The sequence below is a fragment of the Plectropomus leopardus genome, chromosome 23, assembly GCF_026936395.1.
Source record: "Plectropomus leopardus strain MGB_pleo_1.0 chromosome 23, ASM2693639v1, whole genome shotgun sequence".
NCBI classification, from domain to species: Eukaryota; Metazoa; Chordata; class Actinopteri; order Perciformes; family Serranidae; genus Plectropomus; species Plectropomus leopardus.
In genome coordinates this window covers 10684756-10710276 of record NC_142198.1, presented here as the reverse complement: position 1 = coordinate 10710276, position 25521 = coordinate 10684756, and the positions used below count along the sequence as shown (strand labels likewise).

General features: G+C 40.1%; 1 protein-coding gene and 1 long non-coding RNA gene across 11 annotated transcripts in view; both read right to left on the bottom strand.

The window, feature by feature from the left end:
- The window catches only part of LOC148185648 (uncharacterized), a 64594-nt gene extending 50466 nt beyond the window's left edge, over positions 1-14128 (bottom strand). Inside the window, exons 1-3 of one of the 2 annotated variants that reach the window (XR_015775713.1) lie at positions 13726-14128; positions 11717-11957; positions 9160-9264 (exon numbers count right to left, since the gene is read on the bottom strand). This is a non-coding gene — a long non-coding RNA (uncharacterized LOC148185648). Of the gene's footprint in view, positions 1-9159; positions 9265-11716; positions 11958-12435; positions 12636-13725 lie in introns of those variants that run through there. The other variant, XR_015775712.1, reaches the window with a different exon arrangement.
- A 6116-nt stretch (positions 14129-20244) lies between these two features.
- Positions 20245-25521, bottom strand: part of ppargc1a (peroxisome proliferator-activated receptor gamma, coactivator 1 alpha) — a 290593-nt gene continuing 285316 nt past the window's right edge. For all 9 annotated transcript variants that reach the window (XM_088073242.1, XM_088073244.1, XM_088073243.1 and 6 more), the window contains one exon: positions 20245-23328. In XM_088073242.1, coding sequence (XP_087929368.1) covers positions 23225-23328 — 104 coding nt within the window. In that variant the 3' untranslated portion in view covers positions 20245-23224. The remainder of the gene's footprint in view (positions 23329-25521) is intronic.

Below are 25521 nucleotides of genomic sequence, written 5' to 3'. Positions count from 1 at the left end.
CCTCGACAGCAAGGCAACATAACTATAGAGCCCTAAAGGCACTCAATACCATCAACGGTCTATTTGTGTATACATATCAGAGTAGAATGGGAATGATCTCTCACATTGATCCTTTCTAGTCTAAATATTTTTAGAAAGCCATTGATTATATCGGCTGGTATGTTCTGGGAAGCATTAACAGAGAAATGTGACTGTGAGTGTTTATACATTAGTGAAAATATACAATAACTGTGTGTGTGTCAGACTGCACAATGGGGATAAACAGTAACAATTGAATAAATTAGTTTTGGCCACATCTCATGCTCTAAACAAAGCTACAATATAGAGCAGCACAGTGACTCTGTATTTGATCTTCCTCCTGTGCGTGCATTGTTATCTTTTAAAATACACCATACCCATGGATGGATTACTGAATGGGACTACTATACTTCATGACTACAGAGATACCATAAAAAAGTGGCAAAAACCACAATAAAGTGCTCCCATGGTGGTGGGGCCTTTTGCATATTTGTGCCCGAGGTTAAATCATCACGAGTCCCTCTGATTGGCAGCGCAGAGGGGCTCAGTGTTATCTCCTAAGTGCTGTTTGTTTCAGTGGAGGCGGCCCACTGGTCCTAGGTAGAGTCACAGCAGCACGCCAAATCAAAAAGCCAGCACACACTGCGTCCATGTTTCTACACACTGCACGGGCTGCCCAAAACAACGACAACACACACAGTTAGTAGGTATAAACAATCTTTCCAACGCTGTACACATAAAAGCATGCAGACAAATGTGAATACACACACACATACACAGAGAGCATCAACAGCACCCTCCAGTTTTTCTAAATGCAGCAAATGGATGCTAAAAAATTGATCTCTCCGTGCGGTTAATCTATTGTTGCCTTTTTAATGAAACTATTGCAAATTAGCACTACCCAACATTAAAATGCATAAGTAATGGATTCACTTCTGGAATCTACCAAAGAGGCAAATGCACAGGTTCTAATTGCACAGATTTAACTGATAGCACAGCGTGTGCTGTGTGTAATCTTTCTGGAAAATTGCGGGGTGCCGATTTAGCTGATATCCGGGGAGATATGCATTGCCACTGCTAATCGTACTGCAGGCGAGTTTTGTACCTAAAATCAAAGTGGTTCATATTCAATGGGTTTTAAAACATCAAAGTATTTACTTTTAAGAAAAAAACCACAAGATAGTCCTCTTTAACACAAGGCTGAACTCTTACATAAAACTAATGTGCCAAATGTTAATACAAAGAAAAAACGCCATACAAAATGCGTATATCTCACAAATTAAGGACATAGAACTGTCATCAACAGCCACAGTCATGCACTTCTAAGCTTGACACAGTAAAAACCAGTCATATAGTATAATGCAATACAGAACAATGGCTCCAACACATAAATATTACATTGTTTTGTCCTGGCTTTAAACCGTTTATAGTGGCACACTGCAATTCATTGTTTGATTATGCCTCAATGACCAGAAGCCATTTGTGTGACAAAATACTATTAATATGCTTATGAAGGGCCAAAAGGGATCAACAAATTTGAATAACACCCCCTAAAACTAATGTATTCAGCATCTTTGAAGTGTGCTAGCTATACAAAGCTGGTTAGATAAGGATTTCTCTAAGTCCAGGACGGAGTATTTCTAATGCCCGCTTTGTTGCTTCTTCTCCGGAGTCTACTTCCTTCATCAGTATAGCAAAGACAATGCTGTCCTTGCACTTCTGTCCTCAGAAAAATGTAAATATTTAGACTGTATAAAATGGTATGTTTGACAGTGCACGCAGACTATTAACCTCAGTGAAACAAGCCCACAGCTTTAGCATTTCCCAAATAAAGGCTGCATGAGGATAAACTTTTTTCCTTTATAACAAAAACAAGAGAGCGATGGAACATTTAAATCAGTCATCCCTGACAATTTTACAATGTTGTGCATGCCATATAGTCTTGTGTCTTCTTGTTAGGTATTGGCTTTATGAGATGGATATGATGAGGGCAAAATGGTTAAGTGCCTCACCTAAAGATATTATAAACTCTGCTGAGTAAAAGAGGCATGCAGATGTCAAGAGATTTCTTTTTTAATTTACGAGCTTACCTGCAGGCTTACCAACATTAACTCTAGCAGGGCCCACTGTTGCACGTATTGAAGTGCATTTGAATTCTCACTGCAGCTTGAACTACATAGTCAATGACTACTAATGTTTGAACAGAGCTAAATGATACACGCAATAAAAAAAATATATTAACTGTCACATAAATACAGCCCAGTCACCAGAAAATAAGTTGGTACTGTACATTTCTGTAAACAATGGATATGCTACATTTATTATGTTTCATACATATTATATGTACATTTCTAAAGTGACGTAGTTCTGATTACATGCATAAGAGTTTATTGTTATTGGGAGGTGGAGGAGAAGGTGGACAGCAGAACAAATGCAACCTAGCTGCAGCCACTGCAGATCACTGCATTGTGATATTATTCCTATGTATCATATTTTACCAACTAAATTGACGCTGGGGGCAGCCTGCTGCATCATATCTTGACACAGAAGAGTCAGGGGTTAAGAGGGGTCAGCTGTTAAATTTAGGCAACAATACTACTTGGTTATGACTAGGAAAAGATTGTAAGTGTTGCCAAAGACACCCAGTTTTGTATCAAAAATGCAACTTAAAGGCAGCAGCGTGTCCCTAAACACCCAGCTTTGAGTGCCACAAACCATGCAACTGATGTTGTTGTTTTTGGTCCCTTTCTACCAAATGTGAGCAGACACTCTTTAGACCAAGGGTGTAGGTTTAACAAATGGATGGTAGGAACATGTCCCTTTAATATTTTGTGAGGACAAAACTGTCCCCACAAAAATTTGATGGAACTAGTTCTAACAGTTCTTTGCATGAAAATAAGAGACAAATCGCATCTTGCATTGATTCATAGTTCATTTTGTTTTTCAATATGAAAGAACTACTTGTGCCTTTAAACAGTGTTTCAGTTAGTTTCTTTTATATACAACTTCCAATGAAGAGCAGCACACACTTACACTTTGCCTCATCTAAAAAGTCCCAATAGTTTTTATATTTTGAAATGTCATCTTTTGCCTGATTTTTTTCTGAATATAAATAAAGACATTTCCACAATAAGTAGGTGCAGAAATCTTCACAAGAAGCAGCAAACTAAGTGTCTGAGGACCCCCAGACATCCCGCTTAATATGAGTTTGTATGAAATGTTGATAGAAAACCTGCGCTGTTGCTTTTAAACTGTATTTGTTGCTCTGAGTGTCAAACAATGATACAAATGGGTTTACACTGGAGTTCGTGGGAAATCGGCTCATCTTACACTGATGCTAAAATTGTCCCCTGCGTGATTAAAGTGACACCAGAGATGCTGCTCAAGCGGCATATTTTGATGCTCTGGGAGTGTGACCAGGCTAGTGGACCTCTTTTCAAGGCCGTAGACTGTATATAAAGATGGACAACACGCCCCCACTTACCCCAATTTTTCTAACCAATTGGGGTTTTTTTGCTTAAACATAACCACACCTTAACGGCAGCAATGTTGAAACAAAAAGTTTAAACATATCATCTTCATAATATACAAATGTTACATATCCTTGGATGGCAGCAACCTACAATGCCAACGTTTATCCTGGCAATTGGGTTGAAGACTCAATATTATTTACCTTATTCTGCCAAATGGGAGGCCATGCCAATGCCGCGTTCTTCCTCATACCAATTTTACCACAAAAAAATCCACCTGCAACCAAAAGTAGCCACTGGAGGACCCACAAATACTCATTAAGTCACCAATGGCTGTTTCACAAGACTACAAGGACGATATTTGCTTTGCCACTTTCTGGTGTGCAAAAACACAGAGCGCTCAAACAGTCAGAGATGATGTTCTCTAAAATTGTCAGAATTAGACAGTTTAATTTCATGTTGGTTCAATATACAAATAAAACCAACATTTTGAGCTGCAATCCACGGTGAGGATATGAAAAATAAACAGCTGTAAAATCTGGAGGCTGAGCACTATATACAAAGATGCAGCACTAGATACGGGCCGAGCATATGTCAATAACTTTGAATTAGCTCCTACAGTGCCGCCTGGTTATTGCTGCAAACCTCATCTCAGGTCTGTGTCGGAGAAATCACTTCACCTTTTCTCATGCACTTGCGTCAGTTCTCCCTCGTTGGTTTGCTGATGGACTGCGCCCTCGCCATGCCAGGCACGCACAGTTGTGCAGACCCACCTACACACACCCACAACAAAACATCACACGCGCCGCTCGGATGTGACACGATTAAGGTGCACATTTGCATGGAACCTCACACACACACACACACACACACAAAAATTGCAAGACATCTTCTTAATGTGAACACACTTTTAGTGAGGGGGTAATGATTTCATCACGCCATCGTAGCAGCTCATTGGAATGCCTGTCAGATCCCAAACCATTTGCGGTGATGAACCCCAAAAGCACGCACACACACTCATGGACACACACACTCTTTTCTGTATTTATCAGGCATATCATTTGTGAGGAGTATCATGTGAGAGGAAGTCTGGCAGCCTGATTCATGGCCAGATATTCATGGGGATCGTTTTAGTAGACAGCTATGGGTCTGATCTCCCCCCACCCAACCAACACACATGCACACATCCAAGAGAAGCACAATGTACATCTCTGGGCAGACCATCAGTGGTTGTAAAACTGTAGAGTCGTAATGTTCCCCAGCCTTGGGGGCTTATTAGGAGGCATAAAAGCTGCATGCTACCTTCATTCATATTCTCCATAAACACCCTGCCACATCTCAGCTTTTTTTTTTTCTGCTTTCCGACTCTGGGCAGTTGGAAAATATAAGTCTCTGCGCCACTATTTTGTGCTGCATGATTGATTTGCAAAATAGGCCTGTACTGGAAATGTATCTGAATAAGGCTAGGATTTGCCTCTGTGTGTAAGTGCAAATTGCAGTGTCAGATCTCCGCGTGGATGTTGTTTGTCAGGCGTAAACTCAGCATGGCGGCAATTTTTATTCCTCTCTTTACACCAATGTCTGTATAATCTGCAGAAATGGGAGCTGTCGTTGATTATAGTCGAGGAGAGAGAAAGGACTGGGCAAATTGACATTTCCAACTTCTGGTGAGTGAAAAAAATAAAAAATACAGCATGCCTGAGATAATTTTCAGTTTTAAGAATAGAATAATTCATTCCCCCACATCATGGAAAAGTTCCGTACCGGATAAAACCACTGCAGCTAAAGTGCAGACAATTACAGTGGCCAGGTGTGGCATTGTGGGAATGTGATTTTGATAGAGCATTATCTGGGTTTGAAAACAGGGCCAGGCCACTGAGATCACACCTCTTATCTGCTGCGTGTCATGTGGCGGTATTGAAGACGGCTGCAGCCTCTTTCCTGATTCAAATCAAACGTTTGGTTCAACTTAGAACTAGGTCGCTCGCATAACAGGCAGCAGGGAGGCAGAGAAAGTTAGTTTGTGTATGTGGGTGTGTTGCAAGTTTATAATGTGAGTGAGATCCTGGGAAAGAAATTGAGGGTAAAAATGTTGGATATGAAAAATGGTAAAACATCAGGAGAGAAAGTGAGTCTATTGTGTAGGGAATGAGCCACTCTGAAGCTACAAGTCATTTGGTTGCCCCTCCCCCTTCACCTCAACTGCCACCCACCCCCACCACCCCGCCTCCCTCGTCATCCTGGCAGCACAGGAACATCTGGCTTTAAAGCAGCCCAATAAAAGGGCCACTGGGAGGCGAGGAGTGAGCGAGAGAAAAGGTGTGAGAGAATGTGTGAAGGATAGATAAGATAGTGGGAGAGATGCAGCGATACAGAGGCAGCGGAAAAGACAGTGAGACTGTAAGAGAGTGCTCGGGGGCTGTCATAACTGCAGAACTGGGCCCCTTCAAATGACATCCTTCACCAAATCATATTTCACACGTGGCGACAAAGGCCACACCACATTTAGAGCACTCCATCCCCTGCAGGGATGGCAACGGCACTCTGGGTTCTGATTCGCCTTCTTCTCCCAAAAAATGGCCACTTGCCCACCATGTGTCTACTTTTACAGTGTGTAATAAAAGATCATGGCAGCACCCACATGGGAAAGTACTTGTAACTTGACAATAATTCAAAAGGAACTGCATTTGCATGTATATAAAAGGTGATAGAAAAGGTTTTAAAGTCAGAATGGTCCGTGTTAGACATACTGTGGGGATAAACCCACTTGAACTTTAAGTTTTACCTACTTTTTCCTTTGAGGGGCACAGTGTGCTTTACTGTAAATTCATAAAATGCACCACAGTCATGGGTGGATTACTGAACAGGCCAAACAGACCCAGGCTCAGGAATTAAAAGTGTCATGGCCCCCCTTGGCCTCCACATGCAAAATGTCAACTGAATTAACTCATACAGACAAGGAAGACACACAAAAAGACCACAAGAAATGCAAAGGAAGTACAGCAAGAAAAAAATTACCAAAAAAGACACAAATAGACCTCAAAAGCAGCACTAAACCACTACGAAGAGACAAAATGACCTGACACAAAAGTCACAAAATGAGTCATAGAGACTCAAAACAACCCAAAAAAGATGAAAAAGAACTACAAAGAGGCACAAATTTACCTCAATGTGTTGAGACAAAAAATTACCAAAAAAGACACAAATATACTTCAGAGAGACACAAAGTGACCACATAGAGATGTAAAATGACCATAAAGAGAGTCAAAGAACCTACAGACACAAATTTACCTAAAAGAAAGTGAAAATGACAGCATAGAGACACATAATGACCAAAAATGACACAAATATGCTTCAAAGAGAGACTAAATAACATAAGAAATGTAAAATGACCATAAAAAGAGGCAAAGGAACTACAAAGAGACACAAAACTACCCAAATGTACCTCCATGGGACAGAAAATGACCTTGAAGAGACACAAAATGACACAAATATCCTTCAAAAAGAGACATAAAATGGCCATAAAGAGAGGCAAAATGACCTTTAAAAGACACCTAACAACCCGAAACAGATGCAAAGAAACTGCAATGACACAAAATGACCAAAAAGATCATTCAAATAATCTTACCTCAATAAACCACTATGAAGCAACAAAATGACCAAACATAAAAAAATAATTGAGATGAAAAATAACTAATAATAAGACACCAACAACCTGAAACATGCAAAAAAAACTACATGAGACACAAAATAACCAAAAAAAGACACTAAGCCACCACAAAAAGACAAAATCAAAAAAAAAATTACCTCAAACAGACACCAAACAACCTGACACAGATGGGAAACTACGAGACACAAACTGATTAAAGGAATGCAATTATACTTCAAAAAGATACCAACTATACGACTACAAAAAGACAATCCAATCACAAAGCCATGCAAAGGAACTACAAAAGCACACAAAACGATCAAAAATTGACGCAAAGGAACTACAAGAACTACAGAGACACAAAACTTTAAAAAAGACATGGTTATCCCTCAAAAAGATACAAAAGGACTGCGAGGAGACACAAAGCAACCATGTTATACAAAATTGCAAAAAAGAGAAACCAAACTACAAAAAAAATGCATTACACTTACAACAACGCGAAAAAAATTAAAAATTAGGCAAAACCGCCACAATGTTTTTTTGTCTCCCTGCCCAACAGGTGAGGCGTGGGGATTTTTGCAAATCCGAACAACCCATTGTCTCATAATCTGCCTAAAGCAACAATTAATCTGAACATAGCCATATAAGCATTGCTTCTTTGAAAAGACATACTAACATAAAATTCTATCATATTAAAAGCTTGTTCAGCACTACGCAACGGCACTTGCTCATCAAAATGACAGAAAGAAACAGTATCCTCATCTTCCTTTGCTGCAATACATTTGTGTGCAAGACCAAAATGCCTTGTAAAAAACATGGAGTCAATGCAGTGGCTAGGCTGTGCTGCTGACAGAATGACAGGTATTTTTGACAGCTACCTGTCTGGTGGAGTGTCACACTCAAGTCACAGTGTGATCACTGTCATTTGCAATGCTGAGCAGGTTTATGTAAGCTTTTTGTAGGTAAACCAAGCAGACTGCTGTCAAGAATTCAAACTGATGTAAGGTCACTGATTCAATAATCTCTCTGAGAAAACAACCGCCACAGAAAATGCAGAATAGCGATGAGTCCAGATAAGCTTCAGAAATAGCAGGAAAAAGATGACAGTATCCACAAAAACTGCAGTAAGTACATATGACATGAAGTCATTTTTTTTCCCCCAATTGCATCATGTGCCTGGAAATCCTTGAAATCCAACAGGCAGGAAGCAACAGATTTCATTTGCATTGGTGATCTGTGGCTCAGCAATCTCTGCTTCCAAAGTAGGTCAGCGCGAATCGGCGCCTCCAAAAATAATAACAAAAGGTGAGCCCCCTCGCTCTCTCAGGGGTGAACGCTCCGGTTTCGTGCGACTCAGATGCTTCCGCTACAAAATGTGCCGTATCAGCACTCTCCAAATCTGTAGGCATTATACTAGGGCATATTAAGGCACAATATTGCATTCGGTATGCGAAGGCGCTCAGCAGCCATTGTAAAAATTTTAACAAGACAATAGTGGATACACACACACATTGTAAATATGCAGAGTTTTGTTAGAAGGCACTGGAGTTGAAATTGTAATGATGTTAGTGTGTGACGGGGGGCTGCTGCGAAGACTGAGTGTGCTGCTATAGCCTCATCCTTTTTCATCAGTGTGTTTTCCCAACCCGAAAAGTGAGTTGGAAAACACAGTCTATTCCTTTGGGGGTGTGTAGCTTTGAGCAAAGTGCACTTCATCTACAAGAGTAAGTCAGGGCACTGTATATCACCTCAGCACAGGCATTACACACAAACACAAACTCACACCACTACACTACAGTGTGTCCTCTCTTCCTCCCAGATTCACATAGAAATACACCATGCCCTTCCTCTTTTTGCTTCTGACTCTCTCACACACATGCCCTCTGTCAGTATTTGAACAGTACATGCAATGTCCAGAGACCGAGCTTCATGCACAGTTAATGTCTCTGCTGTCCAGATGATTAACGTTACCCGATTCACATTCCCAAACGCTGCCCAAATTCCACTCTCCTCTCGCCTCACCTTCTGTGTTGAGCTCACTCCTGGGCTTCAGGTAAAAATAGCCGCTGCATCCTGTTCCTCTCTGCACATCACACAACCTGCTGGGCCTCCACCGGGACATCAGAGCTGGGAGAAATTGATTTTATTGAGAGAGAGGCTTGCTTGTGTCATAAAATACAATGCACTAGAAAAGTTTAGATTTTAGGAGGGTGCACACATTATCATAATTATAAACTACAATTCACACCTGGCAAAGAAATATTAAATCTGATCAATGTAAAAGTGCAACAGGCAGCATTTTGGATCCAAAACCATGAAGAAATGTGGAAAAAAGGTAAGACTGTTTGTCAGCTTTTTTAAAAATGCGACTACCTCAACTGTATTTCTTAAAAAAAAAAACAAAAAAAAAAACATGGGAAGGCGGCAGTGACCAAAAGAAAAACAGAAATTACAAAAAGTCTGCAAGAAATTGGTTAAGTACAAGAAAATCCCCTAAATATTGCAAAAAAAAAAAATTCTTTTTTTAATCAAAAAACTTAAAAATAAACCAACAACAAACAAACAAGGAAATTACCTGCAATTAACATTCCGTAAAATAATTTCAAGACAGTACTCACATGTCTATGTGTACATTGAAAGAGTGTAAGGCATGGATGCAAATGCTCCTAAAGAAACCTTCCTAACACGATTTTGATGAAAGCTACGGTAGGGGATGGGGGACAAACTGTACAAAAAAGCACTCCAGAGTTCATCCGAAGCTAATGTGAGGCTTCAGCAGTCTGACAAATTAAGTGGGTGTATTTCAAAGTTGTGGTTTTTGCAGAATGAGATTCCCTCTATGAGTCTTTCACTGCAGCCCAGCTAGAAAATAAGAGGGAATATTATCCTAACAACACTGCAACTTAATTTTCTCTCATTTAGATCACTGAAGCATCATATTAGTGTAAGGCTGCCTTCATCCAGTCTTAACTTTAAAAGGCTGAATTACCTAGAGGGCTGTGGGTAAGGAAAGCACGGGGACGTCTTCTCGATTTCTTCTTAACTTTTTTTAAATGTCCGCTCCACCGCACCAAGATAATTATTAAAATTTTCTATCATTAACTATTTTATCTATGTGTTTATTTATTATTAATCCCTCCCCAAACATCATTCTTTTTTCTCTTTTTTTTTTTTACATAATTTCAGGTAATTTTCTTGTAACTCGTAACATGTTGCTTCTGTGTTTTTGAAAGAAATCCAGCCAGTTTGCTCAGGTTTCAAAGAGTAAACTCAAAGCAGGAGCAACTCAAAACAACATAATCTATGACTTTAGCATTGATTACTTTTTTATCTAAATAAATCAGAGAACAATAAGATAATCTACCAAATAAAATAAAATCTAATTTCACATTAGCTTCTGCTGAAGTACAAGATTTTTTTTTTTTTTTTTGGCATAGAAGGACTGTAGATTGTGTCTCAAATCCAAGTAAAAGATAACAGCAACCAGTAACTATTTTTATGTACACAAAGGCAAATGAGCATGAGTTACAACAGACTCACCCTACAGCCTAACACAGTTACACAATTTGGGGTGAACTCTCCTTTGAGTAAAACGCTGTTATTAAAGAGACAGACCACCCAAAATCAAAAATAAAAATGTGTCCTCTTAGCTGTAGTTGCTATCTTTTTATCAGTCTAGACTGCTTTGTTATGATTTGTTGGAGATATCCACCATAGAGATGTAGAAACAATTTTCTTTTTACCAAACACCCACCAACCACATTATTTTTCAGAAGGAAGTGTGCGTATACTCATGGACACCAGGCCCATGACAGCTCAAGATGTAAACATGAATGGCATCCTCGGCTGAGCTGTTAGTGAGCTCAGCACACACACTTCCTTCTGTGAGGTGATACAGTTGGCAGGTGTAGTTACATAGAAAAGAAAATAGTGAGACGATTCACAACAAGGTCTGTGGATTATCCTGAGTAACCGCATCATGATTTTTGGAAGGAAACATTACTCTTGAACTCTTTAAATGTATTTTTTTAGGGATTGAGCACTATAACCAAGTGCCATCTAGTATCCAATATATTGGAAAGAAGGCAGACATCTCTACGGCTGAAATCTACAACACCAGGCAACTCACACCAAAACAATCTAGATCAATAAATAACACTGAAGGTAGGAGAAAAAATACAGATTTTTTATTTGGGAGTGATCTGTCCCTTTATATCTACTAATTCTAAAAGTTTCATCCATCAACTTATTTAGGAATTGTTTGGACACAAACTTGCAAATCAAACCAGGGAGCTCAAAGCTTGCAAAACTGCAGTGAGCTGCAGACGGGTGGGTTGACTGTCAGATTCTCAGCGGGATCTGCAGTACAAAAACATAATGGCTACAGAGTTTTAACTCTAAAAAAAATTGACATGTAATAACAACATTCAAGCCATCTCCTTGTTAACATGTTAGCCCTAAGCACCCGATAAAGTGATATATATCAAAGCTGGTTTCTTTCAGTGTGTTTAGGAGTCTCTCTGCCCCCAGTTGTCACAGATTGCTTAATACAACTTCAAATAACTTAGTCAGAATTTACCTTTGACAAGTGATGCAACGCAGTTTTGGGACCGCTCCCAGAATCCTTGGTTGCCATGTCAGTGATAGGACTGGATGTGAAGTTGTTGCCTGTGGCCAGAATGCACACATTAGGAGTGAGTGGAGGCTCTCCAGCATGGCATATCTCTTTATGTAATGCAATAGCATCTGCTGAAGGCGTTGACATAATCCCAAAACTGAGCCATGCGATCGGCATGCCAACAAGTCCACAGACAACAGATCTAAAATGGGAAAGTGCAACAACAAGGCAAGGAATAATTAGTTCAGAAAGACTGTTTGTTAAAGGTACCCATCCCCATCTACAAAGTTGTCGATTGCGCCAAACTTTATCTCATTTATTTACAGTGACAATGTAGAAATTTTGTTTACCAAGCAGGACTAAAATCAACCTGTCTTGCTAAAACACTGCAGCCCAAATGTTTGTCCTTACTCTTTTAACCGCTCAGCATTTACAGACTGTGATTATAATAATGCAAAAGCAGTTGCATGAAGAGGGTTCTGACAAAAATAAAAGCAAAACTCTAAAATCAAACCCCTCAGCGAAAATCAGGGAAAGCAGTAATTCGGGACCAAACAAACAACAGGGGACTTGAATAACTGACACAAGATTTCCAATTAAGCCACAAAAATCCACAAAACACTACCTAGCCCTCTGTGAGGCTACCCACTGTGGGGTAATCACATAAATGCACATCTTACTTAAAGGTCTTGATCATGTTGGGGCTTCCTGCTCAGCTCTCCACTGATGTGATAAAACATATCAAGCTTCCAGATATTTGCAAGTGAGATCTAAAATGATGAAGGAAAGTCTGAAAGTTTAATTATTAACTTCTCCTGAGCAGAACTGCATGGTGTGTCCCATCAGCTGTGTTGTGTGCATGTGGGCATGTTGCCACTCTCCAATCAACGTTGATTGAGTCCAGGTGCAAGTTTGTCCTTCCAAGTGTTACGGAGCTGAATCAATACCAATTCACCCACCAAATTTGTTCACGCTCGCAACAAAACTCTTGAATTACAGTATGTCACCTTTTTTTTCTTCTTTTTTTTTTAATACCCAAACAGTGTCAGATTCACAGTGCAGATGTAGTGTGCTGCGCTCACATATCTGTGCAGCACACTGTGTGTCCTGCCTGCGTTGTCCTTTAGCCCTGAATGTTAGATCCTGCTGCCCTTGTATCATGTGTCAGCATTCAATACAGAGTGTGCCTGTCTGCAAGTGTCACCCAGAAAATACCTGCATTATACTTATACTACATTCAGGGGGAACACAGGGGGCACAGAGACACTTTAGCAAAAACTTTGATATTAACATTACTTTGTCGCACATGTCCTGGCTGAAGTGAAGTGTTATTATTGGTTTTGTGTTAAAAGACTTTCACCAACATTATGGATCCTAATTGATCCAGAAAAATTTAGCCAGCTGACATTCTGACAGGATTGTTGCATTACATTTCTATTAGATAATTCATAAAATTATCATTTTCATTACACTTCACAAAAACTATCATAATCAACAGTGATATTGCCTAAGTCACATTCATAATACATTCTAGGTTTACACTTTTAATCCATTCGAAAGTAATAAAATAGAGACAGCCAACTTGACTTTGATTGCCTGATACTGAAACAGTGTTACCATAGTAAGTTTCCCACCAACAAATGATGCACACATTAAAATCAAAGCTTAATAGCAGAATAAGCTCATAAAGCTATTTGTTAACTAATTCACCGTGTTAGCTTTGGACTACACAATGTATGAAACAAATGTATGAGATTACAGCACCCCAAAAGTGAAGCCAAAATGTCAATACTGAACCACAGGCTAGGACTCGACACACAGTTGCAGTGAAATCATGGTCTGTTTATTGCAACAACAAAAAAAGGTTGTACACAAGAAGGCAGACAGATCAGACAGAGGTAACAAGAGGAACAAGCTATGGCTAAATCATGACTAGCGATGGTAATTTAAACTCTCAAACTCAAACTCACAGGAGGGAAATGGCTGGAACGCTGTCACAAAGGAACAAGAAGTGGCACAGAGAGAAGGGAGCACAGAGACTAAATGCAGGAGGGAAGACCATGAGACACAGGTGCAACAAATTAGGGTGGGGCAGGTAATCACACAGGCAGGTAGCTCAGGAGGAAAGTGAAGAGATCAAGAACTAGACAACACGTGAGCCTAAAATAGGAAACACAAAACATAAAAGATGCAGATAACAAAAAGGGCAACACAACTAACTTAACAGGGTGTGATGCAAATACATTTTCCCCAAAGATGGTTTCTGTCATTTTATTTCCTGACTACCTGATGTATGTTTTAGTGTTTGTTTTTCTGATATTTTTTGGTTATTTGATGCTGTAAAAAGGGGTTTGACAGCATAATATGTGCAAATTGGTGTTGCTTGTGACCAATGACAGCAGCCCTCTTTTTGAATAAAAACTTCTTGAAACAGGTATGTGACCAGAATTTAACATGGAAAGCTTCTTCACAAACTCACAAGACAAATTACTTACAGCTTTAAGAACATTGCATATGTATTGCCGCTTTTCACAAACTGACAGACATTATGTCTATAGACAGCTCCTATAGTTCTAGTCAGTGCAATACAATTGCTTCTAATCTAACATGGCGAACCGGCTTGTCACATTTAAAAATAAGCATTCATGAAATGCGAGGACTTCCCACAAACTTCCCTTTGTCCTACAACTTATTGCCCTGTCTCTCTTTAACAAGAAGCAGGCGTGCTTGAATGGAAGAACGGTTCTGTCCTTCACACTGTCTGATTTGCTTAGGAAAGGCGCTCACGTCTAATACTAATCTGAACGACAGCAGTGGAAATCTTGGCTCAGTTTCAGAGGCTAGATTGGGCCTGGCCCAATGACCTTCTCTGGGAGAACATGGAAAGTTTGCCGGCTCAATATGTCACAGCCAGCATGAGCTTAGAAAGAGAACAAGAAAGGAGTGATTAAATGGGTTAGATCCGTGGCTGGCTTTGGTAGATGTCAGGAGGAGTGCAGCTCTGGTTATACTATGAGATTATCAGAAATTGTATCAGGCTGAAACTCTATCATCATGGATGCATCGCACTTTACGGAGCAGAGAAAAAAAGAATAAGAGACTATTTCTAATCCCAAAAATATTGAGGTTTCATCTCAGAGGTGATGGAGCATTGTTTCCCATATTCAGCTATGGAGCAGTTTAGCTCAATTTGTATGAGTGCAACAAGTCCAACACATCAGTAGAGATCAATAAAGCCAGCCAAACATTATAATAAATGACAAAGCTATCATGCTGTTGGGAGCCAGACTTTAGAAATTCCCTTTCAGGCATCCCGCTGGATAAGAACAGATCCCATCCACTGGAAATCAACGCTTCACCAACATAAACAACTGATAATTCAGAAATTGGACATTTCTTCAGGCATAATTATAGCAAGTGAAGTAAGTTTAAAGCAAATTAGCCTCACAGGAAGTTGAAACAAAGTGTTAAAACGGGGTTAATTGAATTGTAAGCCTTGTCACAGAAGATTACCAAGTCCAAGAAACACCGCTTTAATTGCGTTATTACCATGTGGATTAAGGCATGGGGTATTTTTGCCCAGTAATTATAGCTTGACTGTCCGTGCATTTTAATGCACTTTAGTCAGGACGATTTGGGCTGAAATGTTTGACAGTCCAAACAGGGGAAAGTTCCATTACAAAATGATCTGTAATGCTTCGGGATAACACTGGCATTTCGGCTGTAATGGGGCCCACAAAATAAGGATTAAAAGGATATATGGTGATAATGAGTACTTAATTTGACAGGACATCGACTTGACTTGATGCTATTTATGTATCAGAGGAGAGAATCAGAGAAGCCGAAATCAAAGATACTCAACATACTGTGGTAATTTTTTCCCTTTTCCAGCTTGTGTGTCAGCCACAGAAACTCTACATTGAATATGAAAAACATCAGCATGTTAGCATTGTCACAGTAAGCATGCTTTTGACATGAGCAATAATTCAGAGTGCTTCTTCACAGAGACTTTTATTGTCTTTAGTCAACTGTCAAAAACACTTCTCTGCTCCGTTTTGCTGCTGTACAGATGAACCTTGTTTTGCTGCTGTTGTGACTGGTGAAGTCATTTTTACAGATGGCTTGTTTTCAGAGAAGCTGCGGTCTTTAAATGGAGAGTTAATGTCACTGAAGGTGCATCTGTGCTTTGAAATGATAAGGAGCACAGACAGCATCAAACCTCTTTTTTTGATACTTTATTGATCTCCTGTTGCCATCCACTTTCCACACTCCATATGTTGGTCAGATCACAAGATCAGCCTCTTTGGAGCAGCCAAGAAACCTGTCTGTTGCTCAAGGGCACTACAGGACAGATGCTTCCAGACACTGGAATTTGATCACAGCCTTCCAATTAAGCAGCGGCCTCCCTACTTTCTCCTACTTCTCACATTCATGATTTCAACAGCCAGGGAACCCGGGACGGTTACAGAATATCATTAGCCTAATGGACGGGAGCACAGGATGGCAAGACTGAATGATTGCATTACGGTGCCATTTGCCGCAGTCTGTACATTGACATAAATAGTGCAAACAAACAATAACTGTCCATGTGCCCATTCGACTGTATTGTGATGGCTCGCTGTGTGATACATGGGTTCAAGCTGGGGTCTGAGAGAGAGGGAGAGATGCTCTCTTGCACCCTTGTGTCGGAGTGAGTGGGTTGGGTGGGGGCTAAGTAGCTGGGAACTGGATTTAGACACAACTCTGCGATCCGCCAGGACCACTCTGCGAAAAAATACAAGGAGCAGATAAGAGAGAGAGAGGGAGAGAGACAGCGAGGGGAAATACGTAGAGAGGGAGAGGGCACTCAGCTTTTCTCTCTTTCCAGGCCATCTTGTCAAGAATGCTTGAATGGAGCCATTATGAAGCCCAGATCCAACTAGTATGGAACAGTTTAAAAAACAGGAATAAAAACTAGATACATGCTCTAAAGCTGTGCTTTTCCAAACTGGGGGATGGGACCCCCACGAGTGGTCATTATTGAAATCAAGAAGTCATGAGTTCATTTCTAGGGTGGAAAATACGTAAATATTGTATTTTTTGGACTTTTCGATAATCTTCCCATGGGGGTGAGTTGGATTGCCACTGTAAAGAGAGATTGCGCTGGTGAAGTATTTAAGAGTTGTTTACGTCTGTGCATGAAGCTAAAGTCTTTTTGTAATTCAGGTCCCATGCTACTTTTCATTTGCAGTACTTGATGTTCTTAATCCTGTCTCTAACAGACTGTAAATGACCTATTTGTATGAAGGAAATAAGCATATTTGATTTGTCAGTATTTTGAATGAAGTCATTAAGTCCTGAAGTCATGGAAATTATGCTAATTGTTATTGATGCTACTCCATGATTGCCAAATAATAACTGATGATATGCTGCTCACATCATCACATTTACATGTTGCTCTCCACATCAGCTCGTTAGCGACGACGCCGTGACGCCCGGCCTATCAGGATCCACTCTCACCACCTGCACACTTGGGAGTCTGGGAGCTGGGGGGGGGGCAGAGTGTCTGCCTGCAGGGTGCCATCACAGCTTTGGCCCAAAAGAGCGCCGTTGCAGCCTTGTCACGTCGAGTCAGTCCCGCTCCGTCTCTTTCCCTTTCTCTGTCTCCCTTTTTTTTTGGTCAGGTGAAAAAGCCCAGCCGTCTGCATCCGGAGCCCTAACGCTCTCTGTCAGCTGGCTGTCCCTGCGGTCACAGTGGAGATTCATCTTTCTGCTGATGTCCCTTCTGTGTGGCAGAGAGTTGCCAGCCCCAGCATTCTTAAAGGCCTGCCGTGGCCTCGAGGCACAGGGAGCAGGTAAACGTGGGCACATCAAGGCAACACTGATCTGTTAGTAAATGATCAAAAGGCCAAATCACTAAATGATTGCCTTCTGGAGCTGACTCCTATGCTAATCCATCAACAAAATCTATACGAACACACACACACGCACACACACACACACACACACACACACATCATTACAGATACTAAAACACTGGAATCTTTTAGGTTTCCCTTTTTTGTTGTTCTAATTAATACGCCACGTCTTGGGCACACTCGAGGTAATTAACATTGTTTTTTGCCAGCAACACACACCAGATGGTGATTGAAAATAGAGGGATGAGTCGCTCAATCAACCACCATTTGTCTGTAGCCATTAATTATCTAGCGAAGAATACATTCAGTCCCCAAAGTTGATAGTTTGGGGGGAAGAAGAATACTGTCCTTCTGTTCCTCATTACTCTTTAACAGCAGAAAGTGCTGAAACTAGAATGCCGGATAGGGAGATTGCGATTTTAATAGCACTGTCATTATCTCCTCCCATAAGGTGGCATACGATAAAAGGCTTGTAGGGGGAAAAAAATGACGTTAACAAAGAAGCGTTTCAATAAATGGAAGCTGAGCAATATCTAGTGGTTCATTCTGTTCTGATTCATCAAAGAGCACTTTCAGAGGAAAAACTGCAGCAGGATTTGTTTTTTTTCCTTTGATCGAACAAAAACCAATGGGTCATGTGACCAACACACCACAGGCCATGTGACTTAACCAATCATCCCCAGTTTGTACATGCAATCTGATTGGAATGGAAATGGAACAGCCTCTCGCCCGCAGCTCCCGCAGTCATGATATCACAAAGAAATTTCCTCCAGTTCTGGCAAAGTCTGGTTGCTTTTGCTTCACTTGAGCGCCTAATTCTGCCTGGCAACACTTTAATATTACTCAGCTTGTATGAAAATCCTCTAAAAATAAAAGGCCACGGGAGGGACAGGGAGCAAGAAAGAGACAAAAAGTGAAAAGGAGTTAGAGCAAAGAGGAACCTTGAAGGGACACTAGAGGCAAAAACTCAGCGACACGGCGTCACATCCTGGCATCGCCTCTTTGATGTTATTTTGTCACCGCCAACAGCTCCCTAATCCTACGCCTATAATCTTGTTTTTATTCTCTCTGCCAGCCTTGTAGTCAGAGATAATCAGTGTCACCTAACTTTAATTATTGTGATAGAACCGGAGATAAATGTTGTTGCTTCAATGTTGATACTGAAGGGAAATTTGTGCTCTTGATGTATTTTTTTTCAAGAACTTAAAAAAAAGTTCTTGATAGTAAATTACTGGTAGGATTGCTCATGTTCCACCCCATGGGCTTTAATTAACTAGTCACAGGTAGTCTAATCTTATTATGCTTTTTTCCACACCCTAACCTGCTTACATGATACAGGCAGTGGAAGGATGACATCCTTATGAGCTGCCAGGATTGTGCAGGGTGTTCATTTTCAAGTTGCTCTCGACTGCTTGGCCACCAAAAAAATACGAACCATTTACACATTCGTGTCACATAGCTGGAAACAAAGGCTGAATAGTCGCTGCCATTTTCGGGATTTCAACAGCATCCGACACAGCAGCCACAGCTAGATGCCAAATAAAATACAGAGCTACACAACTCAGCGGCAACATCTCAGTGTTTGTCCCACAGAGAGCCCAGCCCCATCAAACCCCATTATCTCCAAGGCTACCACTTACTTCCAACTGGAGTAGAGATAGCTGCTTATCTACTGGTTAATAATAAAAAAGACACATAAGAGATAAAAAAAAAAGAAGCCATCCTATCGTGATGGAAAGAGAGAGGTGGTAGAGGAAAAAGCCGACAGGGAGCGGAGAGATTTCCAGGGACAGTTTCATTCTGTGGAAAGGGCAAGCAGAAGGAGACCTCCTGCTGTAATGCGGCAGCCGCGCTGAAATGAAAGCCAGCCGCTCTCTTCTCTGGGGCTAAACAGCGGCCTTAATAAAAAACACAATCAGACCCCCAACCTTAAAGTTTAATGCACATTCTTCCCATATTTCTCCTTTCGCCAGTAAAAAAAAAAAAATTGTGGAAGCTCCCGGTGTGATCCCAGGATAAGATGTGCGTTGAGAAAAAAAGGGGGTTGTTATAGTCATAATGAAGCCCCATTGAATATCAAGCACACCATCAGCTCACTATAGCTCTCCATCGTGTTAATGAAATTGTTCCCCCCAACTTTTTAATTAACTCGCAGGCTCGTGGTGTGGAGTCAAGTTGTGGACACAGACAAAGACTACAGTGTTCTCTCCCAGGTGATATGAATATCAAAGAAGGGAAGTTGCTCTGAATTAGGCTGAGTTTCTTTATTAGGGGAGAAACTTCAGAGAGAGACAGATGTGCTGAGGATGGGCTTGTGTCATTCCTCCCGCGTCAGTCAGCTTTCATTCAACACTTTGATATAGGAGCGCAGGAGGGAGGTATGATGAATTTATTGTGAATTTACAACATCCATTGTTTTAAATCTTTTTTTAAAAAACTTCAAGGATGTCTCCTTGATAGTAATCAGAGTGAGCACAAATCATAATCGTTCGCCAGCGCTGAGTGAAAGTGGTACAACAGTGCTTGATGAAGGGACATTCATCACAGGAGAAAAGGGAGATAATAGAGAAGTCACTAAAAGAAAGAAAGGGGTTTTTTTCAAACACATTTCCCTTTATTGGCATGGTGAGGCTGATGAGAATTGCACATAAAAAATGAAATTCACAAGAAAGTCGTACAATAGGTAGAACCACAAAGGCATTGGTAAGGACTTGGCAGAAGGCAACGTGGATAGGACACAAACAGGTAACAACCCATAGCGACCCCCCCCAACACACACACACTCACACACACCCAGAAACACACACACACACACACACACACACCTGCCTGAAATCACACATACATTTGCTCGTACACATATTGTCCTTCCAAAAGAAACATGATTACCCAACAAACGTTTAAGCAGTGGCAAAGTCCTCAGTAGGTCACATTATTAAAAAGTCCGCCACAGTTGAAATTCGAACCAGAAGGTGTTATAATATATTGCTACTCTAGGCAATTTACAAAGCTTTTTTTTTATTATTATTACAATGATTAAAGCCACATCTATCAAATGGGACACGACACCATTACCCAAACGCTACACAGACAGCAAGAAAGTAAAACAATGTCTTAAAACACAGGTAAAGGGTTTTTTTCTTCCCTCGACCAATTTTTGCCTCTTTGCATCATAAAAAAATTCTCCACGGTCAAACTCCATGAAAGGAAGCCTGTGATCAGCAAAGCTTTCATACAAAAGATTTCTCCTTCCTGTGATGGAAGCCGGTTCTCTCATTACTTGGCTCGCGCTAGAAACGGGATATTAATTGAACCAGAAACCGCAAGGTTACCTTTTATGTCATGTCGACGGCGCTGTGATATCTGGACTGTGAGGGTGGAGGGGCGGTGATGGAAAGTGGTGCGGCATGCGATACATTGTTGAGTAGTTTTCTCTAGGCTTATAGAATGTCATTTAAAATCTGCCAGTTAAGACAGCTGAGAGGCAGATATCCAAAGTGGTATATACTGGACCGACTGTCATCCTGTAATAGCCATGCAACTACACAACAAACAGTTTCAACTCGACACGTTTTTACACACACGGTGGAGTTAAGAGTCACGTTTTGCACAGATGTCACAAGGTAATGCGTGCATTACAATCACATAGACTCAATTACATCTTAAAGGGAAGAGCGGGAGGTGGGGACATTCAAGTGTTTACCGCACAGGGTGATGTCATAATGAAAATGCCAAGATACTGGAATGGAGTCATCCTAGCTACCAGCGACTGGGTAATGGGTCAAGTCCAAAAATCACACAACAATAGGAGCTAAAATACAACTCTGAAAAATAATTTATTGCTTTTTATATAGTTTTTTCTTTCATTTATATTATTATCATTGTTATTATTATTAATCATCTTGTAATTATTGTGAATAATATTAGTAGTATCATCATTGTATATATATATTTTGTACATCAAATACAAGATCTTTAAAAAATTCAGGAAAAGGAAACTGTAAACTTTTGTTTGGCATTCACATAATCAAGCGTGAGTGGAGCGATGAGTGTTTACTGAACAGAATTCCTGCAAAAATCATTTTATTGCTTCATGTTTTGCTTCTGTTGTGGAAAGGAAAACCAGCTGCAGATGTGACTGATAGTGCGGACGGAAATCAGTAAAAACGATGAGGGGCTGGCTGCTGGAGTGATTAGCTGAATGTTTTTTGATTGTTTTGGAAAGGCATAGAAGGTAATATTATCCCCACCAAAGCGTTTATTGTACACCCTGTCTAGTGATTGGAAGTAAAATAACAAATCGAAGGACAACATAAACAGCAAATAAATTTCCAATGAGGTATGCCATGTAAAATGGAGCCCATAAATATTCTTGATTCAAATATTAAAATAAATAGATAAATATGTGTTTGCACTGATTAAAAAGATCTGAATGCAGTATTTTCTTTCACTGAATCAAAGGTGAACCATAGCAATGAAATCAAACTGAGTTTATATATATATATACATATATATATATATATATATATATATACACACGCACACACATATATATGTATATATATATATATGTTGATTGCTTCAGAAATAATTAATAAAAAATGGGGTACGTTTTTTTTTTACAATCATGAAAAACACGTTAAAAATGCATTTTACACTGGTTGTATAAGCAAAAACACTGATTGAGAAACTTTATAAACAGAGAAAACTATACATGGTTGACTGTTTTTTTCCCCAACAAAATAACTTAAAAAAGGACGTTTGTTCACACGCTCCCTCAAAATGAGCAATCGGACACTTCTTTTTTTTTTTTTCTACAATCATGTCATGTCTTCTAAACATCATGTAGGTGTACAATATGTCTTACAGTATTGTAATTACTACAGATCGACATTCTGAATTAAGAAATTTTCTCCTCATTTTTAAAAAAGGCTGCGTTTTACAGTGCATAGCTGTAACAAATAAAGAACTTTATCAGATATGTACATAAAATAAAAATATTCCTTTTTATAGTATTTGTAAATACACGGCTACATTTCCTCCTTAAAATGTAGACAACAATGTTACCTTGAGAATTTTACCTCCAAGATACAGTTCCCTATACTCTTGTTTGTAATGTAACACTAGATCCAAACACCAGATTTAAAAAGAAAAAGGATAAAAATCAACAGCAAAAGAAAAAAAAATCTGGCTGAACAAGCTGCATGTTTTCACCCCCAAAGAATTGCGGGCATTGTAGTGCTTGGAGAAAAAAAACATGAAAGTTTTTTTTTTCTTCTTTCACTGATGGTTGTACAGCAGTAGAGTGCACCAAACCTGTGCACCAGGTTCTGAGGGTTCACTGGCTTTCCCAGAATGCAATGTCTCTTCCCAGCTCTTCAGCAGCTATGTTCATGTAAACTTTATTTTTGATATATTCATTTATATTGATATAGGTCTATAGACTTATTCTAATATACTCTATGACATAGAGTGTAAAACTTCTGGTAGTCTCGTCGTCAAAGGAGCGAGAAACAACAGTGAGGTATCAGGAGTCCCTCTTTGTGACAGACAGCAAGTGCCACTGAACTGGTTACCTTCTCAGGCTGCGCTGGGCCTCCCTCAGCAAGCTGTCGAAATCCATGGAGTCATACTTGCTTTTTGTGGAGGCTGGATCAAAGTCGTCCGAATGGGAGTCTGAAAGTGGCAAGTAGGGCTGTGGTCAGTGTTGAGGAGAGCAAGTTTAAAAACATGCACATAAGAATACCAGAAAATAACTTTATTGGCGATGCTCACAGAATATTCTGCTTTAACACGATTATTGCTCAGTCATTTGGAGCTCAGTATTAATCTGACTCTCACTTTGATATTGATTTTAGGAGTTTTAAGATATGCATTTTCCTGAAAAAGAAAACAATTTGGTTCATGTCTTGCGCTATATTGAAGACAGACACTTCAGGTAGAAACAAAGTTTTTCATCTTCTGGTACATGTTCAATTTTGGGGCTTTTTTGCTTCCATGGTCTTTTTTGAGTGTAAAACATGTATTAAGTGTTCAGATTTCTGTTCTGGAAATTTATGCAAAAAGAAATTATGCCTTTCTTTTTTTTAACACATTTTCAAGTAGTTTTCTTGTACTTTTTATTTATTTATTGCTAATTTTTGAGTTGTTTCCTCTGTCACTGCCCATTGCGTTCACCCCATTTTTTTTTTTTTTTAAAAAAGAAACCATGCATATTTGCTCAGGTTTCAAAAAGTTTTGCCCTGTTCAACCATAGTGTAAGGTGTGGTGTCAAATTGTCACAAAATCATGTGTGAATATTTGATAACCTTGAAAAATAAAAGATAATGCTCAGCCTACTAGAGTCACGCTTAAAGGTAATGTTTTACAAAGGGTTTTGTGCTGGAAAATTTCTCGGCTGGCTGCAATAACTAGTTGGAAAATGTCTCAGCCGATAACTGAATGTTTAAATGGCAACATATTAACTGCGACAAAAGAATTCAAATAGTGCAGGTAGAAAAAAAGGCCTTATTTTACATGGAGGCAACAGATGTGGAAGCATATCCTTCTGTCCGTTCATCTCTCACATGTCCTATTTTTCCTGATCAACCTGATAACACATAAAGAGTATCTTATCTCTGCCAACAGACAGCTTCACAAATGGGGCCCCCAAAGGGCCCAGCAGCACACTCCAAGAGCTTTGAGAAATGGGAATGACCATGGCAGCTAGAAGACGGCAGTCTTGATCTAATGCAATGGCTGAGGGCTGGATTGTGTCACGCTGCGCACCTTGAGGGATGAAAAATACCCCGGTGCTCTACTTAAAACTAATGGACAGTGTCTCCGAACGCGCAGAAAAGAAGCCTACGAGATTGAGAAGACGGGGAGAGGTTTGGATACCACACTATTATAGATCCTCCCTTTCCTCTCAATCTCTTTATCCTGCGCTATCAGTATGGGGACGACCGAAATAGCCTGTTCCTGACAAAGAGGCGGTCGAATGAAGGCCTTTCCATTTCAGCGGACTGATTAGTCAATCTCAGCATAATGTCTGTCCTCAAGGCTTTCGGATTAGCAACTGTTTCTCTGTGTGTCAATTTCTCATCATGTCCTCTTCTTAAAAGCTGATAGCTTCAAGCATGTGCTTTGAAAATGTATAGTAACCGCTTCATTTATTGAGGAAAGTGCTCCGTCTTTCTCTCTAGTGACCCAATGACCCTCTTGTAGCAGTGCATTATACATTCCTGACCTCCAGGTAAATAAATGTCAAAGGAAAACTGGCTGCAGATGCATGAGTCAATACTTATCTGATATGTCATCATCAAATGGAGGAAATGTGAAACTCGTGAGTTAATGGGGCATCTCACACTTGAGTTTCAATACGGCTCCTCGATTATCGCCACCAGTGTAATTGTACAACTAAGACAAGTGTTTTTTTTTTCTTTGTGTTTAGGGCATCACATCAGAAAAAATTATTTCATTGATATTTTGCCTTATTTATCACATGCATCGCTCAACCTTCTGCTGCATCTATTTGAGAACAGATTTCTGTATAAGATCAATACATGAGCTATGCACCTTCATCGCCTACATATGTGAACATATAGTCTACGGAATCACAGAGATGAATTCTGCTACACTGCAGTCCGCCTATGTAAATGACCGGCCCCTACATACCACATCAAGGCTCTACCTCCTTCTACCTGTGCAACAGCTGGCAACAGATGGAATCTTACTCTAGAGCGAGAGAGGAGGGGGTTGTTGGGACTTAACCTTGCTCCCACCTTCCTCTTCCTCACCTCATCTCTTTTCTTTCTCCTACCGCACCTTTCTCCACGAAATCGTCCCTTTCTGCCGTGCTATTAAAGTGATTCCCACACACGTAGATGA